The sequence below is a fragment of the Calypte anna genome, chromosome 1, assembly GCF_003957555.1.
Source record: "Calypte anna isolate BGI_N300 chromosome 1, bCalAnn1_v1.p, whole genome shotgun sequence".
In the NCBI taxonomy this organism is placed as follows: Eukaryota; Metazoa; Chordata; class Aves; order Apodiformes; family Trochilidae; genus Calypte; species Calypte anna.
Window position 1 is genome coordinate 61,351,027 of NC_044244.1, and position 25,761 is coordinate 61,376,787.

At 40.0% G+C, this 25,761-nt stretch overlaps 1 protein-coding gene across 1 annotated transcript in view; it reads left to right on the top strand.

Annotated features, from left to right (window-relative positions):
* The first annotated feature begins 419 nt into the window (after positions 1 to 419).
* Positions 420 to 25,761, top strand: part of CAPRIN2 (caprin family member 2) — a 33,424-nt gene continuing 8,082 nt past the window's right edge. Inside the window, exons 1-16 of the mRNA XM_030452837.1 lie at positions 420 to 489; positions 1,727 to 1,989; positions 3,910 to 3,972; positions 6,640 to 6,726; positions 9,179 to 9,417; positions 10,712 to 10,794; positions 12,389 to 12,553; positions 13,073 to 13,116; positions 14,395 to 15,240; positions 16,125 to 16,166; positions 20,696 to 20,827; positions 21,009 to 21,096; positions 21,702 to 21,757; positions 22,181 to 22,300; positions 24,104 to 24,214; positions 24,843 to 24,995. Of these exons, the coding sequence (XP_030308697.1) occupies positions 441 to 489; positions 1,727 to 1,989; positions 3,910 to 3,972; positions 6,640 to 6,726; positions 9,179 to 9,417; positions 10,712 to 10,794; positions 12,389 to 12,553; positions 13,073 to 13,116; positions 14,395 to 15,240; positions 16,125 to 16,166; positions 20,696 to 20,827; positions 21,009 to 21,096; positions 21,702 to 21,757; positions 22,181 to 22,300; positions 24,104 to 24,214; positions 24,843 to 24,995 (2,541 nt within the window). The 5' untranslated portion in view covers positions 420 to 440. The remainder of the gene's footprint in view (positions 490 to 1,726; positions 1,990 to 3,909; positions 3,973 to 6,639; positions 6,727 to 9,178; positions 9,418 to 10,711; positions 10,795 to 12,388; positions 12,554 to 13,072; positions 13,117 to 14,394; positions 15,241 to 16,124; positions 16,167 to 20,695; positions 20,828 to 21,008; positions 21,097 to 21,701; positions 21,758 to 22,180; positions 22,301 to 24,103; positions 24,215 to 24,842; positions 24,996 to 25,761) is intronic.

Sequence of the window (25,761 nt, forward strand, 5' to 3'; positions counted from 1 at the left end):
GCCATAGCATCACGGTCCACAAAGCAGGCAGCGGGCTGCGCTCTCCCAGGACACCCTGTTCCTCACTTCCCACTGTGGGCGATCGCTTGGGCGCCGTGTCCACGCAAACCTCAGGCCGAGCACCAGGCCTTGGAGTTTGATGCCTCGGGTGTACCACCAGACACTCCCTGACACAAGGATGTGGTGTCCTCCCCCAGGTGGGGCTCCCTGACCTTCACAGGGAGGGAGCGAGGGAGGCAGACGCCCCACCTCCCCCTCCTCACCACCACAGACGCGCCCGCTGGCGGTTATCGGCCTCCCGCCCCGCGTTACGGCCGCCGCCCCGCCTGCCGTGACGCGGGGAGGCAGAGGGGGCAGGTGAGGCGGTGCCGGCCATTGGGAGGCGGGCGGTGACCGCCGCGCCGTCCCGCCCCGTCCCGCCCCTCCGCAGCCGCTATATCATGCGGGGGGCGGGCGGCAGGGCGGGCCTGAGCGTGTGCGGGCACCGAGGTGAGCGGATAGGCGGGAGTCAGGCAGTGCGGGACCGGCTGCGGAGAAGGAGGAGGAGATGGTAGACGGTGACGCCGGCAGGGGGGAGCCTGCAGCTGCTCCCTCCTTCCCTCTCCTCCTCCTCCGCGCTCAGGGAGCGGCGGCGAGGCTTGCGGGGCGAGGGGCCGGCGGCGGTGGCTGTGCCCTCCTTCTCGCAGCCCACGGCAAGGGCGTGATGAGGGGATGGCCCCGCTTTCCAGTCTCTGTGGGCCTGGGAGCCGGCGGGGTGGGGTGCGGAGCCACCTCCCCGGCTGCTGGTGTGGGTCGCGGCAGGGCTGAGCGGGGGGCTTGGGGACGTGTAAGGTTTTCTTCTCCCCTGTCCCCTCGCCGTGAGCGGTCGGTGCCCGCTGGGGTCATGCGCTGCAGGCCCGCCCGGCTGGCTGGCTGGCGGGGAGGCAGAAATGTGGTGTCATTGCTTTCCAGGAGCAGGTGTAAGTAGTTGAAGGTGAGGGTGGTGGAGCATCTCCTTACAGATATTCTCTGTTCAAGGTTAAAGCCCAGCCCCTCCTATCAAAGCTGGTGTCTCGCAATGGCACAAGCACGTCTCTTTGGGTGGGTGTTAGCAGAGATCAGTTCTTCATGCAGAATAATGCTTTTCTAACAGCGTGCTGCTTGCCTTATTAAGCATTTTTTTCTCTTCACTTTTTAAATTGATCTGTTCTTAGTGTAAATTCTTGCTTGGATTGCTGCAAAGGTCATGAAGGGTTAAAACTGATTTAATGGGAGTGAAAAGAAGAGAGGCAATGCCTTCAGGCTTGCTACTCTTAAATCTTCATTCAGGCTGCAGCCTGGATGCGAGGCTGGCGGCATGATTTGCAATTGCTTGCTTGCAGTTTTTTTTCCCTTGTGGGTGATGTTTGCGGGAAACCCGCCTAGTTTTATATGGGCACTATATTGGGTTTCTGGAATCATCCCCTGTGCTGTCTGATTCTGCCTATGTAAAGATTTTGTGGCGTCTCGATGGGTGGGGAGACTTGAACAATACAAAGTTTGCCTTGCTTTGAAATTCGTGCTACAGATATATCAAAAGGGGGAGGGAGGGGAGTGAAAGATGGTCATGAATTCTGTCTGAGGTTCAATTCTGTGGCTTCATTTTCTGAATGTGGGAGAGGAAAAGATATATCTAAAAAAAAAAAAAAAGGGTGGGGGAGGGAGAGGACGGCCGACAGAGAACTAAATAAACGACGTTTCTATGCAGCTCCATCCATTTCAATGGTGCAGCTTTCCCAAGCCCCTTTCCGTCGCCCATCGTCACCTTCAGGCCGGTCGGAGGAGGGGGAGGATAAGAGGATGAAGGCGGCCAAGCAGCAGGTGAACCCGTCTGGGGAGAGCCAGCCTCTCTCCAGCCCCCTGCAGTCTGCGCTCGGCTCGGCAGCCTCTCCTTCCCAGGCGTATGAGACTTACATTGATAATGGACTTATCTGCCTCAAGCATAAGATAAGGAACATTGAGAAAAAGAAGGTAACTTTTGTTTTTCTTTGCTATGCCATGTATTTAAATTGCTAATATTGGAACTCGGTACCTGTTGTGTAATAGCTGGGGTTATGTGGTGTGTGTCTATGGGGAGTAGTATGATGGGTTTTTAAAGTAACCTGTGAAAGGACTTAAATGTGGTTTTGCTAATGCTTTTTTATCATTTTTATTCCCGTGTAATTAAGAGTGGTATTCTTTAATGTTCTGAGATGGGCTACTTGCATTTGACATTGTATGAGTGTAACACTATTGCTTAAGGGAATCAGGAGTGCAGCTCCCTATAAACCTGTTCTCAGCTGCCAGTTTTACAGTGCATGTCCAGTTATTAAGAAAAGAATTTGAATGGTCATAAAAACTGGGGATACTCTTCGAGTAGACTGAATCAGTTCAAAACTGACTTGGATTTGGAGGTGGCTTATAGCCTTGTGGAAATCTTTGTATTTCTTCTATTGATTGCATGCATCTAATATTAGGATGTAGTTATGCATGTAACATTGGAAATTAGGAACAGTGTTCCCTCTAACTCATGGAAATGTCAAATTTAGTAAGTATGTATTGCACTTTATTTTGCAAAAAACTTGTGTATGTTAAGTACTGTTACTCACTAGAAAGCTTTTAAACAAAGTATCCAGTGCCTGCTTTCTTGCTTTGAATTGTGCTTTTCTGGGATGGGAGGGTGGGGGTCAGAGCAGTGTTAGTAAGAACTGATGTAATGATACACCTAAAATATTGTGGGTATTGCAGGCTTTTGCATTCTAAGACTTCTCAGTGGATTAGTGGGTGACTGAAGGTTATGTGCATGAATATTAATTGGGAAAATGCTATTTTCTGTAAGAAAGTAAGTAATGGTGCAGTTACTTTTGGCAGGATTACAGGTAAAGAAGAAGTATGAATATGTTGTGCTTTTAAATTTCTGAAAAGCTTTGTTATGTCTTGGGAAGTGAAGAGGGAATAGATCAGTGTTCTAGCCATGTGGCTAGGGGACTTGATCCACCTGCAGTAGATGCAGTATTACTGCTGTCTCATGTCATGCATCATGATGTAACTTTGAATAGTGCCAGATAAGCATGTTTTCCTAGTGTGATTAACCAAGGTACCAGGAAGCTGCTTGTTGTGGATTTCCCAAGTATCTTTGGTTCTTCCAGTGAATGACAGTATGACCTCAACAGCAAATGAAAGTGTGACCTAATAGAATGAATAAGAAATATCCCTATTTCTAGGCTTCTGTAGGTATTGGTAGTAGTAACAGTAATTCTGTGTAAATAGTAACAGTAATTCTGTGTGAGAAGATACACAAATGAAATAATATCCAACTTCCTCTTTCTTTTACTTGTGTTTATAAAGAAGTTTGTCATACCTAATAGTTTTGTTTTGTATAGTTTACATCAGCTTTAAAGACCTTTTGCAGTATATTAGAAATCTTATTTATTCCATAAATGTAGTAATTCACTTTTTAAAACAGTGCTATAAAATTGTGATAGCTTAACTGAAGCCAGATTTTGAAAGACTGTCTGGAAAATTTAAATAGAGTTATTCAAGAATAAATGGCTAAAGTTCAGCATTTACCTGGAAAATCTTAAAAAAAACTAGTTTAAAATGAGGGCACTGAATGTGTTTGGAGCTCCTTAAAGATCTAGGGTCAATGCATTAGTACTTGTATAAAACGAAGGTAGTGAGTAAGAAATAAAAGATCAAAGATAAGAAAGGGAAGTAGGCAGTCCTGGAGACTGAGATGCCTTTCATTTGGTTAAACTTTTAATGTTAATCTCTTCTGAAAAGGAGAGTAAAATTCCTATTCTGTTGCATTATGGAGGTAAAATATGGAAAGAACGATGGGTATGACTTGTATGCCATACTCCATATTCATCAGAAATCAATATAAAAAAACTACTTTAAATTTTCCTACAGCTTAAATTAGAAGACTATAAAGATCGCCTGAAGAAGGGAGAAGCCCTCAATCAAGACCAGTTGGTAAGTTTGCTTAATGCAGGAGTGGGCAGTCTCAGTCTTCAAATGTGTCAGAAGGGATAGTGTGCTGAAGATGGTCATGGTGGTATAGTTTTACAGAGGAATGCCTGCAGGCTTGCACTAGTATTTTTTCACAAAACCAAATAGACATATTGTTGGTAATTAAGCTGAATGATGAGCCCCCAGGCTTGAAGTCTCCCACTTTAGCCTTCATGTTATGTACTGAAGTCATAGAAGGTCCTTGCTTATCTTTGCTGTGTACAGTTCCAGCTTCAGTGCTCCTGGACTGTTTTTCTTGATGAGGTGTCAGTATGCAGCTTATCTACAAGGCATTGAAGTGTTTAAACACAAACCTCAAGACTTCTGGGGTAGCTAATTAATCCTCATGACCTCTTCATTAATAGATGTTAGTTGAAATAGCCTATTGGCTGTGGAGTCCTGTTGTTTAGAAGTAGCTGTTAAAATGTACATGATAAACAGTCCCCTGTTGGTACCAAGGAAGACACTGGTTTAACTTGCACGGGATCCAAGGGCTTCCCTAGTACAAAAATCTGTCTAGGAGTCAATGACTTCATTGAGAATACTTGTGGCTTTTTGTTGCTGCTATTAGATGACTAGGAGTTACCAGCACTCTCAAATGCTCCTAGAACACTGTTTTGTACCTAAGGTTGCTAGAGTTTGGAATGCCTCAACAAATGGGATGCACTTTGTGGAGTGACCTTAAACTTGTCCGATGTTAAAGCAGTGGTTCTGGCTTTTTTCTGTCTTGCACTAGAATGGATTCTAGAGCTGAAACCAGGTTTTTGTAACATGAAAGCTATTGCTGCTTAGGTGTGTGTGAGGAGCAGTGTTACTTAATCCAAGGGGTTTATTGCTCTAGTCAGGTAACAGTCACATTTTAAAAACGTACATAATAGTGATAAAGGGCACTGGCACTTCTATGTAGTGCAGATCCCACTAATGAACCAGTTGGAAAAATACTTCATTGGCTGGTTAGCTTTATCACAGCACAGTAATATGAGAACACAAATGCTGTTTCTTTACTCTGAATCATTTGTAAATAAGAACTAGACATAAATGGGGCAAGAGGGGAAGTGATAACTTCTTACTTAAAAGTAGAGTAGACCTGTTGAAGTGTATAATCATTCATCACAACTATTAAATCTAATGTAGTCTCTTGCCATCACAAGTACAGAAGTAGAATTAAATTTGATGAATTGAAGTAGGATGACCTTTTAGTTCTTTTAAACTAAATTCCTTAACCTGGAATCAGGTGGGCAAGAGTCAGGTGGGTTTTTTAATTTGGATCCTAGGTGTTAAGTACAACATATTTTCTTCTGTCACTGTTGCATCCAACAACATTAATTTTAGAAAATTTATAGGCAATTAATGTGGCTACTGGCTTTCAGCAGAGCTTGGCTTTTTAAGTATTGGTATTTTATCCCAATTTCCCTGGGATACCTCAGGCTTCTAAGAAGAGGAATTAGATTCAGGCTTGGTAGTGAGCTAATTAATCACATGTGTTCCATGTTCAGATGACTACTGTAGAAACACACATGAACTCTGTATTAACTAATAGTCTAGTCCAGACTATTGTATCTTAACCACTTTTTTTTCAGGAGTTAAGATACAACAAAAATGCTGGATTTGTACCTTTCAGATACAAATTTCCTAATGTATATACAAATACCAGGAGCTGGTGATTGATGCTAGAGCAGAGCTTAATACTTTGGACACTTACCTAAAGAAACCTGACTGACTGTGATACAGTGGAGCTCTAATGTAACTTGATGTCATCTATATTTTTCATTGTTTATCACACAAAGGAAGAAGTGCACATCTGGTGATGAACTCATTTTGCAATCAGTTTGGAGTAAATTGTAATTATTTATGGTGCCTGTCAGAGCTGCTGTGTGTGCTAGCCTTACTTTAGGAAACATTTGTTTCAAAAATGAGCTTTCAGCAAGTTGAATGTTCTTCCTGGCAATATTGTGCTATTCTGCAAGCTGAGGAGAGTTCCCTTATTACTGTTACTCCACTGTGCTGTTAAAGAATGTTAATAACAGGTGTGACAAAAGAAAGCTATTACCCTCCTGCAAGGTGAGTTATAGCTTGTCATCAGAGCGGTCATAACTGTTCTTGGTGTTTTCATGTAGGGAGTTTCACTTGGGGATTTGCATGGTTAAAAGCACAATTACTGCCTTCTGTCTAGTAAGTTGTTGGTGTTAAATTGAGTCTTCCTTACATATTAAATGTGTGGGCATTGGGGTCTTAGAATTCATTCTCCCAAGTGAACTTGCTAATTAGTTCCTAAGTTACTTGATAAACTGTGTGAGAGCAACTGTTTACCTCTTACTCCTTTTGACCTATGGGAGCAGAAGGAAAAATAACTGGTGTCCAGGCTTTCCTGTTTCAGTATTAGAATATCAAGTATTGCACAAGAAATTGCCTGGGAAGACAAATTTGTAGGATATCTGTAGTGATGTGAGCTGGCTTTGTACTCAGACAGCTAAATTTAAAGTGCCAGTTACAGACAGGATTTTTTTAAAAAAAAGTTTCAGAGAAGTATACACAAAATGAGTAGTTCTCAATGAGAAGGTGACTACAACAGGATTGAGATGCAACCAGTAGTCCTAAACATCAAAAATAGATTTTTATCTTAATTTGCAGGAGGCAGTAGAGAAATATGATGAAGTAGTACACAACTTGGAATTTGCCAAGGAACTTCAGAAGACTTTTTCTGGACTTAGCCAAGATGTAAGTATAAAATACTCTTCCCTATGTTGTCAGGAGGTAAGTGCAAAGTTTGTTTTATACTTGTTCCTCTTCTAATAGCTACTTTTATATGCCAATATGCAGAATACTAGGAAGTTTCAATCTTGGAACTTGAGGGACCAATATGCTTAAACTGTCTTGTAGTGACTAGAGCAGAGTAAACATTGAGTTTTGTGTAACACTGACCTCAATATGGTTATTCAGTGTGTATCCCTGCAAGAGCTTATACCCAAGTAAATTGAGTCATTTGAACTCAGCATTGTTTGATAACTCCAGTTTACTTAGTTTTGAAACAGTTAACCATCTTGCTGGTAGCTTGTGCCTGAGGTGGACTCATCCCCTGCATAGGTGCAGACATATGGGGGAGCAGCTCTACTGGAAAGGACATGTGGGTAGTTCTGAGCAGCAGAGAGAAAAAGTTAAGGGTATCCCTGGAGCACTGAAGGCTGGACTTAGACTGAGGACTGATAGATTAAGGAGAACTGATAATTTGGTACTTGTTAACCAGTTCTCTATTTCTGGTCACGTGGCCTGACACAAATGTCACAGATAAACTTCAGTGAGTCCAGTGGTGTGCCTCGGAATGGCTGGGGGCTGGAGCATGGGACCTGAGAGGAGAGCCTGACAGAACTGGGCATGCTGGGCCTGCTGAAGTGAAGGCTTGACAGGAGGTGCAATATTGCCCTTCAGAGACCAAAGAGTTTACTGAAAGGATGGAGCTGGCTTTTTGCTGTAGTAGCAGAAGGAATAATCCTAAACTGAAGTAGTAGGTTCAAATTAGTCATTAAATAGTCACTAAGAAGATGATTGAGCACTAAAATGTACTGCCTAGAGAAGTAGTGAAACTGTTCTTGGATCTTTTCAAGACCTGATTGTATGAAGCTTCAAGCAATTTGGTCTTGATTCAGTGCAACCTTTGTTCCTGAGGCCAGACTAGATGACATACCAAGATCCCTTCCAAACTGAATGTTTTGATATTTCCAGTGAGGGAAAGTGCTGGGGTTAAATCACTTTGGCTTTACTGAGAATTACAGTTCTCAGTAAAATTTTACTGAAGCTCATCGAGTTTGTCATTTATTCTGCTGTAGTTTTCTCTGCTTGTGGCAAGTCATGGATTTAGTGCTACATTTAGGCATTTATTCAGGGTTTAAAGCACTACCTATATTTTTATGTAAGCAAGTGTTTTTGGGGAAACTGGTCTCTTGGCTCAGGCAGATACTTTTGTTATGAAAAGATGGGATCCATGCTGGTGCTGAGGGTGCTAAACATGATTAGTCACTGGCACAGCTGTGGCATTATTTCATGCCTCTTTTAGTATGCTGGAGGACTGGTAAAATGTCTAAGTTTCGACTGAGACCCAAACAATTTTGTTAGAGATGCTTTCTTGCATATGTAGTAATTCCTGCTAGTGCAGTAAATCTCTCAAAGTATTATGTGAACAGGGATTCAAGAGCCTTTCCAGCAGTTGTTGTTTCTCAGCCTTTCTATGTTGAACATAAACTATTGTGCTGTATGTAAATCTTAGATTGCTTGCTGTTTTCCTCTCTGTAGCTGCTCATGTTCTATGTACCAGAAATGAAGGACTGACCTAGTATATCTTTCTGTAGGTGTGTTTAGTAATTCAGCATTAAATCCTACCTGTTCATGTTTCTTCTTAATTTATGCTAAATTTAATGGCTAACCCACTTGGTTTTTCCCTTGGCTCCACTTCTCCCAGTATGGATTCTACAGACAATACCCATTACTGGAACACTATGGGCCATTCTGGCAGCAACATCCTTATATCCTTTACAGAGCATTCTAGAAAACTACTTATTCATAGTTCTTGCAGTCACTTGGATAGCTTTTTCTACATAATTCTACTAGTACATAATTCCTCCTCAGTTGCCTGAGGGCTATGTGTGTTCTGTGAGTTGTGTTTGTTGTTTATTTAATGAAGGCTTCAGTCTTTCCCCAGCAGAACAGGAGTAACTATAGGATTCTAGTGTCATTTAAATTGGATAACTTGGAAGGAAAAAGGTGGTTGTCTCACCATGAGAAATTTGAGACCACTTTTATCACATGAAGTTAGTGGTGCTATTGTTGAAGGTCAGCTAGGCTTGGATTTGTGCACTGGTAGCAATTCTTTTAATTCCTTGCATTTGTTTTTGAAAGCTGTAATGAGGCAACTAACAGGCCTAATCAGGATTTAAGTATCATAAAGGCATATCAGAAGTGAAGTTACCAATATCCAGTTTGACTTAAAGCTAGATGAGTTGAGACTTGGTAGATAAATGGGGAGAGCTTCTGGAGGAAAAGCTTGAAAGATCATCTAACCCAGAATAATTAGTTATTTTGATCAACATAGGATGATCAATACTAAACTTGAGGTGTTTTATCCTGGAATCCTGTTACTAACCCGCTGTTTAACTCTTGAATTAATGTATTGAAATAGCTGCTGAAGGCTCAGAGGAAGGCTCAGCGAAGGGAGAGCCTGTTGAAGCTTGAAGCAGAGAAGAAAAAGCTGCGTACAATACTTCAAGTCCAGTATGTGTTGCAGAACTTCACTCAAGAGCATGTTCAGAAAGATTTCAAAAGTGGTATGAATGGTGCAATATACTTGCCTTCTAAAGAACTAGACTACCTCATAAGATTTGCAAAACTGACATGTCCAGAAAGAAATGAGAACTTGAGGTAAGTTAAAGGTTTTTGTCTAGCTGATGGGCTTCATTCATTACAGTAAAAGTTGTGTCAGACTGCCATGTCTTGAAATAATGTTTTTGACACTAGTTAGAATTCTGTTCAGTACACTTTCTTTAGTCTGAGGCTAGGAGTGTAGCAAGTTTATCTCACTCTGAGTATTAAAGAAAAGCTGCAGTGATGAGTCTCGGTTGTGAATGTTACACACAAGCCCTGCCATTGTATGTCTCCTTGTGAACTGAGGGGAATAGTCCAGTCTAAACATAAACAACAGAATCTGGTGTGCTGTTTCTAAGGTTCATGAAATTTTAAAAGTGTGGTGAACGCAGGAGAACTGTTCTAAATTCCATTCACGTGATGATCCAGATATGCTTGTTTTCCAAAGGAATGTAAAGTGGTCCTGAGACTCTCTTGCTGTTAGCTTTGAAGAAGTTTTAAAAAACTGACTGAAGGTTTTATACCTCTGTTCTGAATATCATATATTTTAAGGTACTAGGTTGTCAGCAGGTATATGTCAGTATTAACTTGGCATTGTTCTGTGGTGGCTTATGTTTAGCCCAACAACCTGTATACTTTAAGATAATACAGTAAGAATTGTATTTAAATATGGAAAAAGTTATGGGGTGGGAAATTGAAACACTATGGATAGGAGTAATTATTTCTGTATTCAAGCCTGACAAGTTCCTAAAACTTCTAATAATGTTAAGTAAGTGAATGTCTAAATAACAGCTGCTTACAAAAAGCCACAAAATAAGTCTCTTGTAACAGTGTAATAACTTTATTCCTAGCTTAATTCTTACTATATTACACTTCCATAAGGAGCATAATCCTTTCCTATGGGATACTAAATGTCATCATGGTGGACTTTAATATCCATTGTCTGGAGAATGTGGAGTGGATCATGAACCTTTGTCAAAGCTTCCCAATAACTAGCAGAGTGGCAGGAACTGTTGATGGTTGCCCCTGCATGTGTATCCAATAAACAAGGTGAACAGCTGATGAAGCAGCAGTTGTTTTCCAGTCTAGAAGTCCTGGCTTGGAATTGTGGGACAGCTGGGCTCCCTAATCTGTCTTAATTTGCAGCAAAAGAGTTTACATTTGCTAGACTGAATCATGTACAAACAAGACACAGCTGAATTGCTTTCAGTAGTAGATAATGAGTTTAGGATTCACTCTGTATACAGCCTGAATTAGAAAAGCTAAAAGTGCCTTAAAATGAGAGGTTATTGGAATACTACAAGACTTGATCTTGACTGTGGTTCTACCTGGTAAAACTCATTTGTTTTAGTGTGGAAGATCAGATGGAACAATCATCTCTTTACTTCTGGGACCTTCTAGAAGGAAGTGAGAAACCTGTGGTTGGAACAACATGTGAGTGTCTCATCTAGAGAAATAACTTAGATCTTAAACTTGGGTGCTATTTAAATATCTTAAAATGAATATACAGGCTACTAAGCAAAGCACTTTTAAGCGTGTGTTAATGCAGTGATTCAAGGATGATCTGCTGTTTGTTCTAAGTTGTTTTTTAAGTATAGATCAAAACAGTACAGGAAATCTTTCCCTGGAAAAATGTGTTCTTCTACCAATGTACCTGCACCTTTTTGAGAAAAAATGATGGTAGGAAAAAAAGGTGATGCATGAATACCTTACAAAACCAGCAGGGGGAAGTTCTTTGGATGGGGGACCTCTGTTCCCAGCCATGAAATGTTTGCTTGAGTATACTGATGTGCATTACAAAGCTTCATGGCCTCAGACTGAAGGTCCCACTTTGAACTGTCTCCCCTGCAGGAATTCAGGTCTGACTACAGTGTCTTTTCTATTGCAAACAGATCTTGCTTGTCCCATTTACTCCAGCCTTGTAATGGTTGTGTGGCAGTAATCTTTCATTTGTCATTGACAGCAATGCCATTTAAACTGTTAGATAAGAGCACTGATGTACCCTAATTTCCACATACAGATACTTGAACTGACAGCTAAGTGTTAAGTCTTCATGTAGTTATGGATGGAGCGCAAGCTGGCCTTGTAGTGGAACAAGCTGATAATTTTAGCCTTGTATTTGTGTTGATATGACCTAATAGTTGCCTAGTTATCTTCAGTTTTTTGTAACTTTTTTACTATAATCTAAGCTTTTAGGACTATTTTGTCAGTATGTCTATCCCCTTGATGTTAGTCTTCCCTCCTATGTGCAAGCTGAACTTCAGATAAAGCTGTCTATGTTATTAGCATTCATTGCCTTGGAAGTCAACTTTATTAAATTCTATCTACTATTCTTGTTTATGTAGTTTTCACTGGTAGGAGTGATCTTTTGCTGAATGTTCTTCCTGTTCTCGAGGCTGCCCTGTCTCTAGCCCCTCTGAAACAATTTCTAGTATCACTGCTTCTTCTGAGGCCTTTGTGTCTACTCTAAGTTGTTTTTCTGATTAAAATAAGGGAACTGGACAGGCCTCATTGGAAAGGGTACACAGTTAAATTTGGCTTCAACCATGTTAACTTTATTCTTGCTTTCTTTCCCCCTGCTTGTTTTTGCAGTTCTTAATTTTATCTTCTGAGATTTGCCATTCTGTACTGGGAAGGGGGCCTTGCAGGGTAGTCAGCAGTCACTTTGTTTAGGTTTGCCTATGCTATCATTTGCCCAACATACTTTTCATATCAGTTCTGCCTAGTTTCTAAAGGTAAACAAATCCTTTTCTAGGTATGTAGGAGACCAGATGGCTCAGTGTTTACCTTGTGTGCATTTAAACACAGGCTGCAGTCTTACCTGTGGACTGCAAAGATATTTTCATCTCATACATAAAGCAGTTTGAAAAATACTTCCATTAAAATGTTATTGCTGTAACTCAGTGAGGTGTGTGGATTTGGACAACTTGCAATTTATATAAAGGGAGGAATCAAGGAGTCTAACTCTGTAATCTCAATACTCCTTAATTTTTAAATTTTCATGTCTTCATGGATTTTTACTCTTCAGATAAACACATGAAGGACCTGTTATCCAAACTTCTAGACTCTGGCTACTTTGAAAGTATCCCGACTCCTCGCACCAGTGTCCCAGTAAAAGAATTGGAAGAAGAAGTAAATAGAAAATCTGAGAGAACAAGACGGATGTCAAAAGGAGAGCCTGTCAAAGAACCAGGTGGAGTATTACAGGGTTCAATTGCTGTATTGTAATGATGGTATAAGCTTGAACTGAGCATTGGCTTTGAATAGCTTGATGCTAAGCTTAATCCTGTGCTGTAACTTGTTTGCAATGTAGTAACTAAAATAGAACCTGCAAGTATTGCAGCCCTATTCTGGCTAATATTGTAGAAAAAAGTCTGGTTCATATATATATATAATAGGATATTTTTGCCTTCTGAGTAAGCTGCCATATTGAAGATGTGAGAATTGTCTCGTATGGGGAATGTTACATAGTACAATAACCAAATTATGGGCACTACAAAATGTTTCTTCTTTAACTCAGCTTCCTGCAAATGTAAAATTGAGTCAAAGTAAAACCTTGTCTAAAAAATAGCATGTTGAACAACAAGCTGAGCCTTCAGAATATCTGGTTTAGCTATTGGCACTACTACTTAAATAGAATTAAAGACTTGCTACTGTTTGGTATGTCTTTCTGCATTTCATTCATTGAAACAATTTAACTTTCTTTCTCTAGAATCCATTATGGAGCTCATGAAGTCTGAAATACAGCCACAGGAGGTAAGATACTCCACTACTGATTGCTTTCCTTTATTACTGTAACTTATCAGAAACAACTGCGTTTCTTCAGCCCTTTTTTTAAAGAGCCTGAACAGCAACCTAGGTGTTATGTAGAAGCAAAAAGAACTGTTTGCATTCCTAGTTCTAACCTCAAATTCATGGTTTCTCTGGAGTATGTTTGGATAAATGGGGTAAGATTATTTGAAGCAGTACTTAAATGCTTTGGCACTTCCCTGAGTAAACCAAAGCATCAGCCTTTAAGACAAAAACCATGATCTTGTGTTCTGTGTAGTAGAGAAAATACACCTCTACTGAAGCTGCCTCTGAATACTAAGCTTTTGCAGTAGGCTTGATATTGGTGGGCTTGAGACTGATGTAGGTCTTGCTCTGGTTTGTCAGAAAAGTAGGTATCCCAAGACAAACTCATCTTCATAGGGGTGTGTAGATCTGTTTCAATAGCCTTTTGGACTTCTGAGTACTCAAGCTTCAACCTTTGATAGCATAAAAGCTTTTAGACTTGCTTCAAAAGGTGGAAGGGCATGTCCATTAAGTGGAGATCCTTGTTCTTAATATGCTGGATCCCTATTGCCCAGGAATCCCACTAGAGGGTCTACTCCAGAACAAGTTTTTATAACCTGCTGGTTGTGCTGTTACCTGACTCTAAAGCTTTTCTGGTGACTTGTTAGGAAAAATCTCAGACAGTGAGCCTTGCACATTCTCTGCTTCACATTTGCTTCCAGTTTATGACAAAGTATTGCCAGTAAACTCAGCCTGGGGTTGAAGTCTAGTGATACTATTATCTTAGAAACTGGTGACTTTTTAGTATTTAAACTCCATTAAGACTAATGGTTATATTTGGCCCCTTGGAACTCCAATAACCGAAGATATTGGTGTAAGGTGGTGCTGCAGCACTTAGAGTGTCTACTAATACAGTCCCACAGTGTTTTAGATGACTAGGAGGAGAGCTGCCTCTGAAAATCACAACTGAACTTGATACTGTTACTGCTTAGGAACACCATTAGCATGGAGGATAAGAGTAATGGTTAACTCACATCAAGTATATTTCACTTGTGCTGTTCAGGACTGTTTCATGTTAAGATTAGCAAAGCTAACCTGTAGTGTTGTAGGAGAAAGCCATGGCTGTCCACATAGTTTCAATGGCCAGTGCTTAGACTATCTGTGTTCTGCTTTTAGTTAATTTTTCTGTGACCTAAATGACCTGAACTGTAGTAGCAAAATGTTTTCTTGGGAGCCATTAAGTTTCTTTGGTCTATATAGTTTCTCAACAGGCGTTATTTGCCTGAAGCAGAATACTCTGTCAAGAAGAAGCCAGAAGAGCCCAAACCTTGGGAAGCTGAGTGTGCTAGAAAGCAAGATCCTCCAAAGTCCTGGGAAATGCTTGCTGATATTCAAGAGCAGGAACAGAAGCAGAAAGAGACCTTTAAACCTTGGGAAACTCATGTTAGGCAGCAAGAAGAAAAAAGAGCGGAGTCTCCGAAGTCTTGGGAAGCTCATGTTAAGGAGGAGGAACAGAAGTGTGAGTCTACAAAGCCTTGGGAGACCCATGTTGAGGAGGAAGAACAGAAGAAGCAAGAAGTGCCAAAGGCCTGGGTAGCACGTGTCCAAGAAGAGCAGGAGTCCCCCAGACCTTGGGTAGCAAAGGTTAGGGAAGAGCAGGACCAGAAGAAACAAGAATTGCCTAAGCCATGGGTATCAAAAGTTAGGGAAGAGCAGGAACAGAAAAAGCAGGAGTCCCTGAAACCTTGGGTAACCAAAGTTAAGGAAGAACCAGAACAAAAGCAAGAATCTCCAAAACCTTGGGTAACTCAAACTAGGGAGCAACCAGGACAGAAGAAGCCAGAGCCTGTGAAACCATGGGAAATCCCTGTTAGGGAAGAGCCAGAGCAAAAGAAGCAGGAGCCTGTGAAGGCTTGGGCTGCTGCACATGTTAGAGAGGAGCCAGAGCAAAAGAAGCAGGAGACTCGAGAGGCTTGGGAAAAAGCTGACAGGCAGCAGCAAGTGCCATCACAGCAGCTACAGAACCCTACGAAGTCCTGGGGACCTGCAAGTGTTGGGCCAAAGGAGCAGATGGGGCCAAAGAAGTTTGATACGGAACCCAAAGAAGTGAGTTGGCATATGTAGTATTACCTGTCATAAGCTTTTCTTGCTAGTGTATTGGACTAAAGCTACTTATTAGCAGAAGCTTTATTAGATGCATTTTATAGGCCTGTACTTAGCCTCCTATTTCACTCTTTCTTGGGGGAAATAATTCTGGCAGTTAAACTTTATTTTTGAGTAGCAAGATGGTCTGCTTTGCTTTTTACATCAACACAGTATTGCTGTGTTTGAGCCTTGAATAACTGCTGCATGCATAAGACAGAAGAATTAACTTGGTTCATCCCCAGCTATTGGCTCTGTCTGCTCTTATCAATACAAAGCAGGTATGACTCATCCAGGGATCAAATACTTTGTCGGTGGCTGCATGCAAATAGCACTTCAGTAATTTTTTAGGCTTTTGATTAAAATAGCTGCTGATTCAAGAGAGATCTAACATCTAGATGAAGCAATACCAACCGTACAGGGGCTTAAATATGTTTTTCCAGATGAATGCACAAGCTATACTGCTGTCCTGGAGAGTAACAATAGCGTAGTTACTTTTAGAAATGTAAAATGAAAGTTATTGCAGAGCTTACAGCTGAGCAGGCTGCTAGCCTCTGGTTACATTACCTTCTTTCTCACCTGGATTTGGGTAGTAACAGTTCTCTTACTGGGAAAATCAGTAAGATGGTATGCAAAGCAGATCAGTTATGCCATTAAGAGGCATTGATTTAGGTTTCAGAAAGAGAATATGGGCAACTGGGCAGTTTTTCTCTACAGTGTTGTCAGCACTACTACCTTGTTCCTGCAAGAAAGTAGAAATCTATTAGTCCCTTACTATTCATAACAAATGGTTAAGCTGAAATCTTGTCAGTAAACTTGACATAACCAAAACATTTTTGTGTGCCTAGAGGCGGGATCGCAAACAGAAGATTGAACATGAAATTAAAAGAGTAGGTAACATGCAGCACTGGGTAGCAAAATGGGGTTAAGGTGTTTCAACTTGGTTCATCTTTACACTGAAGCTGAGTACAAACTTGTGTCTAGTGGTGGTGGTACAGGTGCAAAACCTGGTAGCCTCACGATAAGTAGCTCTGAGCACAGGTAGGTGTTGTGCACTCATTATGTGTAACATTCCTGTAACTGAAACTATCAGATTATATTGGGTTATTTTCAAGCATTTTAATATGCCTTGGAATTTCTGGTGTCAGATAAAGCTTAAAAGCAAGATGATTCCAAATGAGATGGGGCTTTTATTTTTGTATAGGATGGAAAGGTGGATTCTCTTACTTTGATACAGTAAGGGAAAAGGAGGGTCTCCAATCACTTGGAGATCTGTAAACTGTCCAGGAATCTTCATAGTAGTGTGCAGGTGTGTGGGTCAGCCAAATTAAACTAAACTGCATGTTGGAATGTAAGGTTGCTTGAGATAGATTATGCATTTAAGCAAAAAGAGTGTATTTCTTTTAAGTATTCAAAGTTTGATTTTTATAGTATACCATAATGAAACACCAGCTCCCTGTATTTTTGCTTAGTACCTCCTGACAAATCCTAATACCAAACATACATTGAATGAATTTTGAGTACAAGCATAGTCTCAGCCTATCTGGTTCCAGTAACCACTTTTTAAAGTCTTAATTTAACTTGTGAAGTGAATATAAAGAGCAACGAGCCATATTTTAAACTACTTAAGATAATGAAACTTTGTTGCCTTTGTTAACATGAAGAAAGGAGACAATGCAGAGCTACAGTGGAATTTATTTTGCTTTTAGGGAGAATGTAAAAATGACCTTGTACAGGTATCTGGCCGTGGTAGGCTTCTGGGGCTGAAATCAGCCTCTACTCCCTTGAAATAATTCAGAGCTCCGAGACATCTTTTTAATAAGCTGTTCAGTTTTGTGATCTTAATCTGATGATTCAACATAGTGTGCTATAAATTGCAATACCTAAGACAGCTGAGTGAGCTGAATAAACAGTTAAAACCTGTTGAACTGTTATTCCAGTTTAACAACTTATCATAGAATCATAGAACTGGCTGGGTTGGAAGGGACCTCAGATCATCGAGTCCAACCCTTGAACCACCGTTGCGGTTGCTAGACCATGGCACTGAGTGCCACATCCAGTCTCTTTTTAAATATCTCCAGGGATGGAGAATCCACTGCTTCCCTGGGCAGCCCATTCCAATGTCTGATCACCCTCTCCGTAAAGAAATTCTTTCTAATATCCAACCTAAACCTTCCCCAGCACAATTTAAGACCATGCCCTCTTGTCTTGTTGAAAGTCGTCTGGGAAAAGAGACCAACCCCCCCCTGGCTACCCCCTCCTTTCAGGGAGTTGTAGAGAGTGATGAGGTCTCCCCTGAGCCTCCTCTTCTCCAGGCTGAACAGCCCCAGCTCCCTCAGCCACTCTTATGGACCAGTAAACTTGGCTGGAGCTCAGTTTGTGCTGTAAAGAACAGTTTGGCTTTTTGTTATGCAGGGCCATTTAATTCCCACTGGGAATGCTGCCCTGATTAAAAAGTAGATGGATATCTACATGGTACAACTGGTGATCACTGCTGGGGTTACAGTGTAGGTATCACCATTCCAGCTCATTGAATATTCCACAGATGGCAAACCTGAAGAGGAATTGAGGTTCTGTATCATAGAATAGAATTTTACTAGTATATGAGGTGGTTGAAATGTATGTTAGTGTTATGTATAAGTAGTCCTTCAGTCTTAAAATAAAAATCAAGCTTTAACAGGAGTGCCTAGTATATAAATAGCACTTTGACTAACAAAATTCCAAAGCTGGCAGTGTGCCTTTATGTAGGTTTATTTGCAATGGTTTAACAGGTCCTAAAACCCACTACTTTTACCCTATTCTCTTGATACATGTTGGAATACTTCTTGCTGAATGTACAGACAGTGAAGCTAGGTTTCAAACATTGTTAGGATGAATTAAACCCTAAACTTATGTGCTGTGTCAAACTTAGATTCATGTTGCTTGAACCACTAGTGTTAAGAGATCTCAGCATGTATAAGTCTGATGTAAGCTAGCCAAACTTGGAATCTGCCACAAGCTTGTAATGACTTCCAGAAACAGCATTTAAGTGTTGGCTAGAAAGAAAACCTGGTTTAAAACCATCTTAAGGATGTCATGTACTTGCTCTTTTTCAAAGCATCACCTTTATAAAGGCATAAAACCTGAAGCATTTTAAATTTGATTATTTTTAATGTTATTTTAATTGCACTTAAATATTCTAATTTTGAACACCTAACTACCAGCAAACCAGTATGAGAACATCACTACAGTTATTTCTGGCTAGTGTTAATATCTATCTGCAGGAACTAGAAAATAACTTCTATGCAGTGGAGAGTCTCCATCTTTCAATCCTAACTTAAAGCCCTAATACCGTGTATGTAACTCTGTATGCTGGCTCTTCTAGTTGAAGTACAGAATGCTACCAGCATACAGCACAGAGTATGAGCTGGGGGATGAAATGAAGACTAACAGGTTGTGAAATCATAGGGAAGATTTGTATCATCTTTGCAACCACAAGTGAAGCACTGCAGTCTCTTCTGCTTCCATGCTCTTAAGTCTATTTACTTGTTTGCATTTGGAGGTCTAACTTATGTAGCTAGAGGACAGTCTTAATAGCTTCATGTATTGCCAGATGATCTGGTTAGATGACAAAGTGTCAAGGTTCTGTGACCCATTTGCAAACATTCAGAACTCATATGGTAGTGTAATTTTATCTTGGTAAACTATATTGAGGAGGAAGAGTAATAGAAGCATTAATCAGTTTGACCTATAATGAATTGACTTTGACAGTAGGTGTTTTTAAAATGTAAGTCTGCTTTTAAGTGAGGTCTAATGAAGTGATGGACTAAGATTAAAGTGCTAGGAATCTGAATCTTAAATTTGCTGAGGTTTAACTTTATTCAACTGTACCTTTTGTCCCACACTTAGGTCCTTGATAGCTTTAGTTACTTCTCAGTACTGGAATCTATACAAAAATATAAATTTGGATAGTCAGTAGCTAACTGTAGTGCTTGTGCATCAGACTTTATTTTAGAGCTAGAAGAGTACACCTTTACCCTACTCTGTCTTTATTGTAAAATAAAACTTAGAGCTCAACAAGTAGGTGTCTAGGCCATGGATTTTTAGAAACTGAGTCCTTCAGAGTTAATGATGTCCTGCATATATGTGGATTATGCCTTGTGAAGCTCACTAAACCCTATAAGCTTCTTCCTTGTGCATGCTATTGAAGTTTCTGTAAATGCTAGTGATGAGTTGCAGGTAACTGTTGAAGAGAAAATGGAAGTATATTTGGGCTTGTTGTCCTAACACTAGACAAAGAGCACTTCATATATTTGTTCTGAATTTAGTGTTATGAGTGTCATGACACAAATCCTTCTGCCATATAATCTAATGACTTCATACAAATACTCAACTGCACAGTGTATTGAAATAGTAACCCTTCTTTTAGACAAATGTTAGTATTGTAGGAAAGTAAAGGCTTTCACATGTTCCTTTGTGTCTCAATATTCAGGCCAGTTGAAATAATACAACCACTTAATGTCTTTTGATTTGTCCCCCTCTGAATGCATAGTTAAGCATAAAACCAGCAAAACTTCAGAGATTCACCAAAATTTGTTTTAAAAATATCTACAACAAGCCTACCTCTTCCTTAAGCTGCTTGCAAAAGATGTTAAACTATCTAGACATGCTAATGTCATTGTCATTCTGTACATAACAGAGCCTCTGATATTTAAGGAGTTTACTCTTGTGATTTTTCTGATACCTTAGACTTGCCTGTTGTCTGATAAAACATTCCCACCTCTGGAAGTGAAGTGAGAATCAGTTGCAATGAACTGTTGAGGTACAATCTGCAACAATCAAGGAATAAGACCTCACAGAAGTCATATAGTTACAAAGATAGTTTTCACACCAAGCTTGGAAAAGTTTAATACTTTATGCAGGAGCTGGTGCTTTAAGAGTGTCTGGGTTGTTAGTGGATGCATTTGGGTTTAATCCTGATTAGCCTGTTTGCAATATATCTCTTGGGTGCAGTTTTTTCAGAATTTCTGGAAATGACGTCTTAATAAAAGATCTGTACTTAATGACATGGCTTCTACTGGGAGGAAATATATTTAAAACATTGAGTGAGACACCTTTGATTTTTCAGTTTGTTCTGGTGTTCACCTTAAATATGTGGGTTTACTCTAGATGGAGATGCCTCATTTTGTACTAAATGCAGGCAACTTTTACTGTCTTTTGCATATTTGACTGAGAAATTGAGTGAACTGAATTTTGTGGCTGAAAAAGTTGTGGCAACAGTAAGCTGATTTTTAACAAAGTATTTCAGGAAATACCAGTATTAGCACAGAATTCCCTGGCTGACAGTGTCTGAAACCTATAGGTTACTCTAGAAGTACATTGGATAAGGCAGCTTGTCTTGCTTTCCAGTATTAGATTTAATATCTTTTCTTATTATTAGGTGCCTAAACCTGTACATCAGCCAGCTGCAGAATTTTGCTCTACTTCAACTCTTCCAAAAGATCCAGTATTGAGAAGGGAAAAACTTCAGGATTTGATGACTCAGATACAAGGGACTTACAACTTCATGCAGGTATGTTTTTCTCTGTTGTAGCACAAAGCTTCAATTCTTACTAAGTCAGGGAAGACAGTGCTGACAGTGTGTGTTTCCAATGAATGGAACTAGCTCTAATTAGTTAAAGTTGTTAAATTAGTGTTTCATTTGTACTTAGAATTTAATTTTTTTCCCCAACTGATGATCTTTTTTACAAAAGGAGTCCATTCTGGATTTTGATAAAGCTTCACCAAGTGCCATTGGTTCATCCCAGCCACCTTCAGTTACTCCAGCAAGTAGCCCTGTAGGTAGGTAATGTAAATGTAAATTGTATGTAACATTTTGCAAACATTAGCAGGTTTTGTTTGGGCTGTAGATAGTAGGTGTGGTGAAGACAGCTTGTCTAATTATAATTACCAATCAAAATATCAATGGCTGACTGAAAACCAAGCAGCTTGAACAGCTTACCTCCTTATTTGTTGCTGGAGGTGGCTTAAATTGGTGTGTGTGTGCCTGGAAATAGGATGCTTATATAATTGCTGACTGGCATGCAGATATGCACCCAGCTATAAATCTGGCATGCTGTATCTGTGTAATAACCTTGTCTAGATATAATGTATATGACATAAGCTGTGAATGAGCTCAGGATGAAGAGCAATTTTTTAGTTGCACTTAGAAAAATGGAGTTTTTTACAATGGGACATGTTATACCTTTTTGGTGACTCTTGGGCTGTAAAACACAATTACCCAGTTTATTGGTAATTTTTTTAATCTGGGAAGTGGGTATCTCTGGTAGGAATACTTTTGGTATAGAATATCTGTTCTTTTACAAAAAAACCTGAAGTTTCACTGAAATTGTATTTAGTGTTTAAATTGAAAAATTAATGTTGATTAATGCTTTTTTTTTTTACAGCTTCAAAAGAACAGAAACTTCCAAGTCAGAGTGATTTTCTTCAACAGCCCCTTCAAGTAAGTAGGAGTTAAAGAACAGAGCTTTAGCCAAGGAATAATAAGCATTATTCACTAGAATCAGCTTAGTGTTAATTTTTTTCCTGTTGTAAGTAGTTCTGTAAGAAATTCCATGTATCTTAAATTAGCAAACTACTAAGATTACTCAAATGCTGATGAAGCTGTCTGCCCTTTGGCTTGAAATGTAGCAGCAAATGTTAGAAATTTCTGAAAGCAAAACAGTAGGCTGAAGACATCTTGAAATAGTTTGAATGTTTAACCCATAGATTCAAGTCATAGTTCAGAGGTGTGTGCAGGAGAACCTGCTGCTGCTTCATCTCCTGCCTCATTCTGAGGTTTTTTGGAAATGCCCAAAGTGAGTTTCAGTGAAACTGAATATCTAAGATATTTCAAAACCTTATCTCAATTTTCTCTACCTGCAAGGCTGCTGCTTCATCCATGACACTGCGTGGTTCCAATACTTCCCTAGCATCTGCTGATCCAGCTCTTTCTGGCTCTGAAACTGAAGATTTGGTGACACCTCAGCCACAGGTGACACCACAGGTAATATACCCTTGCCTTCATTGGCATTCAAAAACCTGTGTGTTAGCCAGTCCTAACAAAACTGTGGAAGGGTCTTTCCTGAATAACTTAACAGCATTCAGGGACAGAATGCAAGTAACAGCACTAGTAGAATCTACATCCTGGATTATGTAGAGCATCAAGGCTAGGCTGGATGGAGCTTTGAGCAACCTGATCTAGTGGGAGGTGTCCCTGTCCATGCAGGGGGGTTGCAACTGGATCATCTTTAGTATCCCCTACAACCCAATACATTGTATTGATTGGGAAAAGTCTTTCTAATGTTGTATGAATGCGAAGCAAACTATCTGACTCTTGAAAAGGGAAGGATGTGGGGTGAAAAATGCATGCTAGAATGTGTGGTACATATTTGTATGGCAGTGTATGTGCAGCATAATTATTTGATTTGGTTGTAGTGTAGAATACTCCCTCTAATGACAGCACAGAGGGTCATAAATCAGGATGGATATTCTCATGAAATAGCAGACTTCAGTGCAAGCTGAAGACAGATTTTTCTCAAGCACTAACTAAAGAAGTACTGGAAATCTTGTATCCTGATGTTCAGCCAGAACCTTGGTCTTTGCTTTCTTAACTGTATTAAAGTGCAGTTAATCTCAGTGTTCTGATATTGTTTACAGCTTAAGTATTTCAATTTATGCAGATTGTGGTCTTAAGTATCTCTTGCTAAGTGTTGCTGTGTTCAGAGCTGGGTCTGATGTGTTGGATTCTAAAACAGTGTATGTACATTGTAATGGGGAAGTTTTCATGCTTTTAAAATAGTTTTTATTGATATATGTGCTGTTAGTATATTGTGTATGTAATATTTACTATTCCTTAGTATACTGAATACTTGAATGTAACAGCCTTGACAAGGGTATTATAGTCTTGCTGCCTCCTGAATTGGCAGTTTTGACCTGGTTCTTGTTACCTTCTCTTACTTGTACAGTGTCATAAGACCTTGTGTTGACAAGGATTAAATAATTTTACTGTTTATTATGTATCCAGAAGACTTGTGCTGTGCTATCATGTGGAACATGATACATGGAACATTTTATTAAATGCTCCCAGTTTTTTTGGTAAATTTACTCTTTGGAATCAGGGTTACTTGTGCCCAGTGTATCTCTAGCACCTTAGGCTGAAAGTGTGATGGTATTCTTTTCCAGTCTTGCTTCCCATGGAAAGCAGTACATCAGCTTTGTTTGGTCCCAGCACAACCAGGGAACACACTCCATGGTGACAGTGCACTCTTCTGGTATGCAAGTGCAGTTCTGTCTGCACATAGCAAGAACGGTACAGAGTCTTTAGTCCTGGGCTGTGTAGCTAAGTGTCATCAACTCTTAGCTTACATTTGAAATGCTAAGTTTAACTGTAGAGTGCACAGGTTCTGAAAAGGCAAACCAGAGTTTGGCTCTGAAGGCTTGTTTGACAGAGCTGACCAGAAGTTTAACATCAGGCATGTCTTCCCATATAGTTCAATGTGTGTGTCACAGATGTCACTGCAAATAAATGCCTGAGGCAATCTACAGTTCTTAAAATCATCTGATTTTGCAGGGCTTGTTGTGCAGCCTGTTGTGTAGGAAGGATAATCTAAGTCTGACTCTCTACAGCTAATTACTTGAAGCTTTTGGCTAGGATGACTATTTACTCTATTTACTACATTTACTTTGGACTTTGTCAGCCTTTCAAAATCCCCTAGTTTCAACTTAGGCACTGCTGTGTCAGCTCTACCAGACTTCTGTCCTTTCTGCAATACTACTTGTAACAGCAGGTGCATGTATGGCTTTTTAGGCATCAGCATCGCTTTCTCAAGAGACTGAAAAATACACTTCCCAGTCACTATATCAGACCAGTTCATGTGTTTCTGAGCCACTGATACCTAAGAAGATTGAAATTGCCCAGGTGAGCTATTACAAATGCAGGTAAGTGAGATACATTTGTTGTTGGAATGTGTTTAGTGTCTTATATTCCTTTTGACATCTGATTCCTGTAAGTATTGGTATTCTAAATCAACACTTCATTTTGCTATCTGCACAGATGAGACTTAATGCTGGTTAATACTTGTTTGGGCAACTCAGCATTGTTTCTAATCTGAAACATAATTGATTAAGTTGGGAGGGGAAAAAAAGGCAACTTCCTGAGTTCCTTTAGAAAAGCAAAGTGACTTTTTTCATATCAGGTAGAGAATCACCTTCCAATAAACAGAGTAGAAGTAACTTTGTTTCCTTGGTGGTGGGGAAAATAGCTAATGTCTCTTCATTGTGAAATTATTACAATGAGTAGTATGTATAGTAGCTGAGGCACCATTTCACTTAATCAGCAGAGAGGGCAATGGAAGTACTGTTTGCTGAGAATGCACAGCAAGATTTGAAATTGTAAGCAAAAGCTATTTTGTGGCTTTACTATGTCCACATGTCATCGTGTAGAAACCGCTGACTTCTGTCAGTCTAGGCTTTAGAACAAATTAACTGCTTCTGTTGCTGTCTGATACCTATCAAGTGACCTTTCATGACATTTGTTCATCCCTCAGGCTACTATTCCCCTCCCAAGTGAGCCACAGTCACCATTGCCTACTTCAAGCACTTCCATGTCTCCAGTACCACCAGCACAAAGCTTTCAGTCTCCTCCAGCAAGTAGCAGCTCTGTTACAATAACAGCAGCTCCCTTTCAGGCTATGCAGACTGTAAGTATGCAGCTTGGGGCCACAGACAAATAATTGATATTAATGGTAATAACTTAGTCCTAATACTGGGGAACTGGTGCCCCTTGATGGAGTAGAGAACTTAGTAGATCATTTTGATGTTTTAATGTTGCAAGCCTAGATTAGAATTCTGCTTCTCCAGTGCTTTCAGAACGTAAGGCACATCATCTAAGAACAGAGATCCTGCTTTTGTTCTGTATACATAGTCCCAAAATCTAATATGGGGATATCTTAGTAGCCTAAAGGAACTAAGAAGTCAGACCTGAAATCAAGAGATTTATAGCTGTGCCCCAAGGTAAAGTGGATTCTCCTTAAACTGTTCTTCTGTGTAGATTTCAAATAATAGACTGCAGAGGAAAGGGAATACTCAAGTGTATAGCTGTTAGGACTAAAAGCTTGCTGAAGCCTGAAAAATGTCTTGCTGCTTTTTAAAGTCTTTGCTTTAGTGGAGTAAAAGTTGGTCCCCTGGAATCATGGAAAATATGTCCTTGAATAGTAGTCTTTATCTTGTTAACAAGTACTCAATATAGATATGTAGGGAATACTCCCCACAGGGTAAGAATAGTGTTTCTTGCAAATAGGTGTTATGTTTTTCAGGCCATACATCATAGGAATGTTCTCTAAAGCATTGCTATTGTCTAGTAATATGTAGTACAGGCTTAGAGGGACTCAGAGTAAGGGTCTCCTCTCAGTTATTCATGTTCACTTTCATGTACTTATTTAATCCTATGATACCTTGTTCAGAAGT